We start from the raw sequence: 8,984 nt of genomic DNA on the forward strand, positions 1-8,984 counted from the left end.
CTTCGTATAGCATACATTATACGAAGGGGGTAGGGCTGGCACCCGCCCCTCCAAACAGAGATTGGACCCGTGTTGACGACCACCCCTTCCCCCAGAGCAGATCTAGAGGGACGATCCGGCTTTGCCTCTCCAAAACCCTCAGTCCCCTGTCTCCCAACAAATATCCAGTGAAGCCATGTCCCAGCCCTCCCCCACCTTAATCAGTCCAGACCCTCTCCGCCATCTCACTCTTCTTCACCACCGGAGAACCTCACCCCTCCTTAACTAGTACCACTCCTCCCCATCCCCGTCATCTCAGACCCCCTACCACCACCATCTGATTCATCTTTACCGCTGCGGACCCCTCCTCCACCTTAGCCAACCCGACTCCCGCTGTTATGACTCACCTTCACCACTCAAGACCCCCTCCCCCACCCTAATGAACCCCGACTCCTTCCTCACTTTCTACCTGACCCCTTTTCCAATCTGGCTCACCTTTAGGTTTCAGACCTTCTCCCCTTCTCTAACCTAGTCCTGACTCCATCCCCATCCTCCTCACCCCTGACCTCCCATGCCATCTGACTCACCATCACACCAGACCTCCCCACCAGTCCTGAACCCCCGGGGTCTTCTCTCAGAGACCCTGGTGCTCACACCCTCCCCAAGTGTCACTTTCTCTTTCTCACCCCCTACCCGAGGTCACATGCCCTATCCCTAGGGGTCATTGCTTGGCAGCCTTGTCCTTCACCTTCCTCTTCACCGCCAACAACCCTACCCCTCCCCACTGTTTCTCTCCTCAGCTGGTAGCTGGGGGTCAGTTCCGGGTGGTGAAGGAGCCCCTAGGCTTCGTGAAGGTGCTGCAATGGGTGAGTGTGGTCGGGGCCGTTGGGGGAGAGTGCACGGAGAGAGGAAGGTAGTGGGTTCCAGAAGAGCAGAGGGTCGGGGTAAGGGTGGGGGCGAGGAATGGATGGAGGGGTGGAAGGGGGTGGGGAGATTGAGTCCCAGGGTGAGGTCTCAGGGGTTTGGGGCCAGAGAACGGATGGGCTGTGACATCACATAGGGTTGAGGGTACCCCTGTTGTGAACTGGCATATTGTGAAGTGAGGAAGGGATGGGGGAGGTGGAGGCTATAGCTGATTTCTGGGGGAGAGGGAGAGGTGCAAAACCAGAGAAAACCAGAGACAGTGAAGGAGACAGAGAGAATGAGAGACAGGGAATGATGGAGACAGAGATGGAATTATAGGGGGAAAAATACAGAGATGAGAAGAGATACAGAAATAAGAGAGAGAGGAGACACACAGAGACTAAGGAAAGAGAGACAGAAAGATGCACAGAGAACAGAAATGCAAAGAGAAATAGACACAGGGAGAGAGGCAGAAAAATGGGGTGGGGGAGAGAAAAAGACAGAGAGAGGAAAAAAGATACTCTGAAAAAAAAGAGGAAAAGAGGAACAAACACACAGAGAAAGAGAAGCACGAGGGAGACAGAGAGAACCATACAGAGACCGAGTGAGAGACAGAACAGAGAGACAGAGACAAACAGAAGAAACAGAAAGACAGACATAGAGAGAGACATGCACTCACATGGAGAGACAGAGAAAAAAAAGACAGAAAGAGACCAGAGAGGCAGACGCAGAGAATCAGAGACAAAGAGAGACAAAGAGATATCTGAGAAAGACAAAGACACATAGAGAAACAGAGACACAGTGAGACACACAAAGAATGACAGAGAGAGACAGAAGGAGGGAGGTCGGAGAATGGAGAGGTAGAGACAGAGAGAGATACAGGGGGAGAGAGAGAAACAGGAAGAGACAGCCACACCCCTATAATCAGCTTGTCCTTGGTCCCCGATGAGCCCTGATTAGGGGGTGGGGGTAGGGATCGCTCCATCTGCTGCTGCCTGTGCTGGGCCCCTGATCTGTCCAGAGGAGGGCACCCCCTCCCTTGCGCACACAGGCTCACTGTGGCCATCCCCATGCCTGCTGCCCAAGGTCTTTGCCATCTTCGCCTTTGCCACATGCGGCAGCTACAACGGGGAGCTCCGGCTGAGCGTGGAGTGTGCCAACAAGACGGAGAGTGACCTCAGCATCGAGGTTGAGTTCGAGTACCCCTTCAGGTGTGCCCCTGCCCTGGGATCGCAACAGACCTGGGCGAGGCGGGGGGGGGGGGAGNGGGGGGGGGGGTAGGGGGGTGGCCTGCCCAGCCCCCTCCAAGAGGCCACGCCCACTCGGATCACTGCCCATGCACTGAGCACCTGCCTTGTACCTGCCACTGCTCCGGACATCTAGCACTATGTGGTGAGGAAGACAGACATAGCCTGTCGCCCTCTTCTTCTGTTCTAGTGAAGGGAAGCAGTGAAGGACAAGCAATAACAAGATTCAAAAGTAAAAGACACACACACACATATATATACACCTTAATGCAGTAGGTGCTCAATTAATGTTAGCCAATATTATTAATCACTATGCATTCATTCATTCCATCCACATTTTTCAAGAACCTATTGTATGCCAGTTACTGCTCGAAGTGCTGGAGACATAACAGAGACTAAAACAGACCAAGCTCGGGGCCGGCCCGTGGCTCACTCGGGAGAGTGCAGTGCTGATAACACCAAGGCCGCGGGTTCGGATCCCATATAGGGATGGCCGGTTGGCTTACTGGCTGAGCCTGGTGCTGACAACACGAAGTCAAGGGTTAAGATCCCCTTACCGGTCATCTTTTAAAAAAAAAAAAAAAAAAAAAAATTTCTCACACTTGGAAATAAAGCAAGAAAATGCATGCTTTTTAAAATTGTATTTTTCATTGACAAATAATAATTGTATATATTCGTGGGGTTTTTTAATGTGATGTTTTGCTATTAAAAAAAAAAAAAAAAAAAAAAAACAGACCAAGCTCTCTACCCTCATAGAGCCTACATTATAACAAATAAATTAATAAAGAGGGATAATTACTGATTGAGAGAAATAAGGAGAGGATCCTCATGCAGGGTTTTATGATAGAGAATAATGAGGCGATGAAGCTTAGATATAGGGAATGATTGAACTCAATTAAATAATTCTGACATTAATTGAGCTCACACTGTGTGCCAGGCACTGTGCTGGGTGCTAGGTTCACAAGGGCAAGCACAAGCTGGCATGGTTGCTACCCTAACAGAGACCCACAGAGACTCACAGACACAATTTCAGAAGAAGCTTCTGAGGCTCCTCCACTACTTGGCCAAAGCACATAACAGCTCTGGGCCTCAATTACCTCATCTGTAAAAGGGAATAATAATAATACCCACCTCACAGGACTGTGGTTAGTATTAAATGACTTAATACTTATAAAGTACTTAGCACAGTGCCTAGCACACAATAATGCTCCATAAGTGTTTGTTAAATAAGTGAAATAAGTTTGAGGGATTTAGGAAAGAGGTCAGGGGTTGAGTTCAAAACTGGGGGTGGGGGGTTAGAACACTAAAGGTAAATGTAGGCTCAAGAGATCATCCAGTGGAGAGAGAGAAGAGTGAAAATAAAGGAAAGCCCAGCATAGGCCCTAAACAGTGATGGAAAGCAGAGGAGCTTCCAGGAAAGCATGGCCTGAGTGGAAGAGGGGCAACCAGGGAACCACCAGTTCACAGAAGCCAGGGGAAAGAGAGTTTGGGGAAGGAGGGGTAGTGGGCAATGTGGAATACTGCTTAGAGCTGGCCTTTGGGAACCCACAAGACCATAAAAATCCCCTGGGGACCCCCTGCCCCTCCCTTGGGTCCTGAAGATCTGCCCTTTACCCACAAGTCTCCCAGAAAAAAAGTTTGCCCTGGGTCCTCCTTCTACTGCCCTGATACCCCCCAAGGACCCCTCATTCCCCTTTGGACACCCCCTCTCCCAACCCAGCCCACTAGAAACACAGAAACTCAAACCCAGATTCAACTTCTTGCTCTACCACTTAGCAGTTTTACAGCCTTAAGCAAGTAACTTAACATTGCTATCCCTTGCTCATCTGTAAAACGGTTATAATAGTGCCTGCTTTAGAGAATTGCTGGGAGGAGGTGTCATTAAATGAGACAGTTATGTAAAGTGATTAGTAGCTGATCAATAAGCTTAGGCCCCGGGCCGGCCATGGCTCACTTGGGAGAGTGTGGTGCTGATAACACCAAAGCCATGGGTTCGGATCCTATATAGGGATGGCCGGTTCGCTCACTGGGTGAGCATGGTGCTGACAACACCAAGCCAAGGGTTAAGATCCCCTTACCAGTCATCTTAAAAAAAGAAAAAAAGTGTAGACCCCTTTCCTCAGGACCTTTGCTACACAAAAGCACCAGCACCATTTGTTCAGTCTCAGGATCCTATCCCCCAATCTGAGGCCAGAGCTCTGGGACCTCACTCCAATCCTTCTCCCTACACATGTTTTCTCCCTACAACCTCCTCCTCCATCACACCACTGGAAAGGCTGTAGTCTCAGGACACCTTCCCAGTCTACCTGTCTTCCCTCACATACATCCTGTTCCAAGATCCCTCTATCCTCTTTTCTGCCTGTCTTATCTTATTTTGTAGTTGGTGGGCTCTCCGTGCATATATTTTTTTCTCTCAGGAGCCTGAAATGGGTTGGGGAGAAGAATCAACATGATGTAGGGGGAAAACAGGGTTCAGATCCCAACTCAGCCATTCCCTCACCAGCTGTGTGACTTTAGGCAAGTTAATGCACTTCTCTGAGCCTGTTTCCACCTTTGTATATTTCATTCAATAAACATTTCTTGAGAACCTACTATATGCCAGCACTGTTCCAGGCCCTGGGGACACAGCAATGAACAAAACAGAGGAAAAAGCCCTGCCCTCTTATAGTTACAACAAAAATCAAGATGAAAAAGTACAAAACATGGTATTTCAGATGGGGATCACTGCTACTGAGAAAAATGGAGCAAGGAAGAGTGCTAAGGAGTGCTAGGAGGGAATGGTTCAATTTAATTTTAAATAGCAAAATCAGGGAAGGCCTGATTTCCACTGTTATCACTGAGAAGGTAACAGCTGAACAAAGATTGAAGGAGATGAGGGAGCAGGATATGAAGCTATCTAGAGGAAGAGCATTCCTGGCAGAGGGAACAGTCAGTGCAAAAATCCCGGGGTGGGAGGATGCCTGGCAAGTTCTAGGAATAACCAAGAGGCCAGAGTACCTGGGTTGGAGTGAAGGATAAATAACACCTATCTCACCAGGATGCTTTGAGTAATCAATGACATGAGACTGGTACATAGTAGGTGCTCTGTGAATGGTTATTTCCTCCTCTTCCTGGGACCTTGTCAGAATCTGGGGACCCATGACTGGGCAGGAAGGTGGTGAGGGAGTTCTTAGGGGATAGGCCACACCTGCTTACCTCTCTTTGCAGGCTGCACCAAGTGTACTTTGATGCACCAAACTGCCGAGGGGGCACAACTAAGGTCTTCCTAGTGGGGGACTACTCCTCATCGGCCGAATTCTTTGTCACTGTGGCCGTGTTTGCCTTCCTCTACTCCATGGGGGCTCTGGCCACCTACATCTTCCTGCAGAACAAGTACCGAGAGAACAACAAAGGGCCCATGATGGTGAGTCCCCACAGCTGCTTGCATGCAAGGACCATAGGGACACAGAGCCTCAGGGACACAGCCATGCTCACGGGCCACACCAAATCCTAGACAGGCCCCCATGCAAGCAGCCACCATAATAACCACACATGTTGTTGCTGCTGCTGCTGCTGCTGCTGCTGCTGCTGCTATGAGTCCACATCGGACATCAGGGACACAGAGTCATAGAGTCACAGGGACATACTCGCAGCCCACACAGAATCCCAGACAGGCCCACACCTGTGAACCTGTCAACTTTCACACAACCACGCAGTCTACATCAAAGGAAAGAGCACACAGAGGTTCTCTGTGACAGTCATGCATGTCATCACACCACATAGACATACTGATTCCTACACAGCTGTACTCACACACCCTCATCCCAAACACAAAATGACATAAATTCCCACATGCAGACAAAAGTGGAAAGACACATTACTTTCCACAGATTCGGAAACCATCTGACAGAGTTCCCTCCCCCCAACACCCACATATCACAATCACACTCCCACACCCTCTGTGCCATGTACACACACACAAGCCCAAGCTGGGAGGGCCACCTTCAGGTGAAAGTGTTGTGGGCTTCAGAGATGAAGAGGCAGGGGAGAGACAGGCCTCTTCTGGGGGGCCTCCCCCAGAAAGTCTGTGATCTGAGGAGGCCCCAGGGTCCATGGTGAAGCAGCCCACTCAGTCTTCTTCACTTCTGCCCGCCCTAGGACTTTCTGGCCACGGCAGTGTTTGCCTTCATGTGGCTAGTTAGCTCATCAGCATGGGCCAAGGGGCTGTCAGACGTGAAGATGGCCACGGATCCAGAAAACATTATCAAGCAGATGCCTATCTGCAGCCAGACAGAAATCACATGCAAGGAACTGAGGGATCCTGTGACCTCAGGGCTCAACACCTCAGTGGTAAGTCCTGGGAAGTAGATGGGCCAGCTGGAGGGTGAGGATGGGAACTTATAGTCTGGCATGGGGAGGAGTGGAGAAAAACAATGAGAGGAGAATCAGGAGAGATCAAAGGGGGCTCCCTGGGGGACACATGCCAACAACATTCAACAGAGCATTGAAGAATAAGAAAGCAATTGTAACCACTGTGACACCACGTCCCCAAGGGGGAAAAGTGAGATCTTCTGTCCAGATTAGGCTTGGGATACCTTGATCCCAGATCCAGCCTTGATCCCATGATCCAGTCATGTAGAATCTCAGGCAAATCAGTACTCTCTTGGGACCTGTTTCCTCATGTGCAAAATGAAAGAATAACTTGAAATGTTTCCCCACCTGGATGCCCCCTACTGAAGAGGCAAATTCCTGCTCTGCCACTTGCAAGCTCTGTGACCTGAAACTAGTTACGCAGCCTCTCAAGGCTCAGTTTGAGTAAGTAAATCGAAGATTAATAATAGGTCCTGCTCCAAAGTTGAGTATTTAATGAACTAATAACATGCTTAGTGCTTAGAAAAGGACCTGGCACCAGCTAAGTCTTATACAAGCGTGTTACACATACTAAGATTCCAACTCTTCTTTCTGCTCACTCGCTGGCTGTGAGACTTTGGGCAACTTAACCTCTATGGGACTCAGTTTCCTCAACTGTAAAATGGAGATATTATTTCCTGTCCAAAAATTGGATTTTAAGTAAACAAATAACACGTAAAGTGCTTAGAATAGGGTGTGGCATATAGTAAAAGGTATATAAAATGTTTTATGTTTTAAAAATATTTTATTTTTTATATACTTATATTTTATTTTAATTAGTTTAGGTACACAAGGACATATATTTATATTTTAATACAAAAGTATATATTTATACATGTGCATTTATACATATATTTGTATTTATACATATGTGTATATATGCATCTGTTAATGGTATATCTGTATTTAATACAAATGTATGCTTACATTTTACTATAAATGTTACAAATTTAAATTTACTGTATTTTACACAGGTACAAACGTGTATTGGTAATATGTACATGTGCAAATATATAAATACTCATATATATAATACTGATAGATCTCAACATCCCTGGGAATCTGAATTCTAATACGCGCTCCCCCCACCCCAAGGTGATTTTTCTGCACACAGTTCACGTGCTGGGACTCAGAGGGTCCGGGTTTCAGAAACCACCACCCTCTGGGAGCCCACGGATCCATGCTCTATGTACCCATTCCTAAGCGCGCGGCCTCGATGTCCCCCAGGGCCGCGAAGGCAATGGGCGGGGGACGACAACCGGGCCTTGTCTCTCTGCAGGTGTTCGGCTTCCTGAACCTGGTGCTCTGGATCGGCAACCTGTGGTTCGTGTTCAAGGAGACAGGCTGGGCCGCCCCGTTCCTGCGTGCGCCTCCCGGCGCCCCTGAGAAGCAACCCGCACCCGGGGACGCCTATGGCGATGCGGGCTACGGGCAGGGCCCCGGCGGGTACGGGCCCCAAGACTCCTACGGGCCCCAGGGCGGCTACCAGCCCGACTACGGGCAGCCCGCCGTTGGCGGTGGCGGTGGCTACGGGCCTCAGGGCGACTATGGGCAGCAAGGCTACGGCCCTCAGGGTGCGCCCACCTCCTTCTCCAATCAGATGTAGTCTGGTGAGTGACGGGCGGGCGATGCGGCCAAAGAGGGTACATGAAAAGAGACGGGCGGGTCAGTGAACCAATAAGATTCGGGGGTAGATGGTAGGTAGGACGTTTGCCAGGCAAGTAAGGGCCGAAGTTTGAAGGAGCCAATAGAGAGGCAGAGCTACAAGCTCGAGCGGAAAAACTAACCAATGAGTGGAGAGTAGGCGAGTGTACTTGAAGATGGGCAGAATGAAGAGCCAATAGAAGGGAGGTAGAAGTGCAGCTCTGAGGGGCCGGCCCGTGGCTCACTCGGGAGAGTGTGGTGCTGATAACACCAAGGCCCCGGGTTCGGATCCCATATAGAGATGGCCGGTTCGCTCACTGGCTGAGCGTGGTGCTGACAGCACCAAGTCAACGGTTAAGATCCCCTTACCGGTCATCTTTAAAAAAAAAAAAAAAAAAGAAGTGCAGCTCTGAGGGAAGGAGGGGAGAAAGAAGTGGACAGAGCAACCAATGAAAGGAGGGAATCGCAGGTGAACCTGTGCCCCGAAGTGCAGGAGCCACGGAAGGGAAAAGGAAGTGGGTCTTAGAGGTGATTAACAAGCCAATGGGTGATAAGGCCAGTAGATGGTGAAGTTAAACGGGCGTGAGTCTTGAAGGTCAGACAAACTCGCCAATCCGGGAGGAGGTGATGGATCTGCCACCTGTTCCAACCCTCGAGGTGAGGGAGGTGGTGTGGAATTCAAAGGAGGAAAAGGGGCGGGGTGGTGGCCTTGAAAAACTTTCAGGCCTTCTTGCTGGGACTTGGAAGAGAAGTGAGATTTCCCTCAGATATGAAGGAGGAAGGAGGGGAGAAAAGGCAGGGGGATAGCGTGGGGGGGGGGGG

The 8,984-nt window shown here is 49.7% G+C and overlaps 1 protein-coding gene across 1 annotated transcript in view; it reads left to right on the forward strand.

Annotated features, from left to right (window-relative positions):
• Positions 1-8,984, forward strand: part of SYP (synaptophysin) — a 13,466-nt gene that overhangs the window by 1,447 nt on the left and 3,035 nt on the right. The window contains exons 2-6 of the mRNA XM_008587139.1: positions 780-845; positions 1,969-2,093; positions 5,337-5,532; positions 6,267-6,458; positions 7,798-8,128. Of these exons, the coding sequence (XP_008585361.1) occupies positions 780-845; positions 1,969-2,093; positions 5,337-5,532; positions 6,267-6,458; positions 7,798-8,124 (906 nt within the window). The 3' untranslated portion in view covers positions 8,125-8,128. The remainder of the gene's footprint in view (positions 1-779; positions 846-1,968; positions 2,094-5,336; positions 5,533-6,266; positions 6,459-7,797; positions 8,129-8,984) is intronic.

Source organism: Galeopterus variegatus, unplaced genomic scaffold (assembly GCF_000696425.1).
Source record: "Galeopterus variegatus unplaced genomic scaffold, G_variegatus-3.0.2 Scaffold4257, whole genome shotgun sequence".
NCBI lineage: Eukaryota > Metazoa > Chordata > Mammalia > Dermoptera > Cynocephalidae > Galeopterus > Galeopterus variegatus.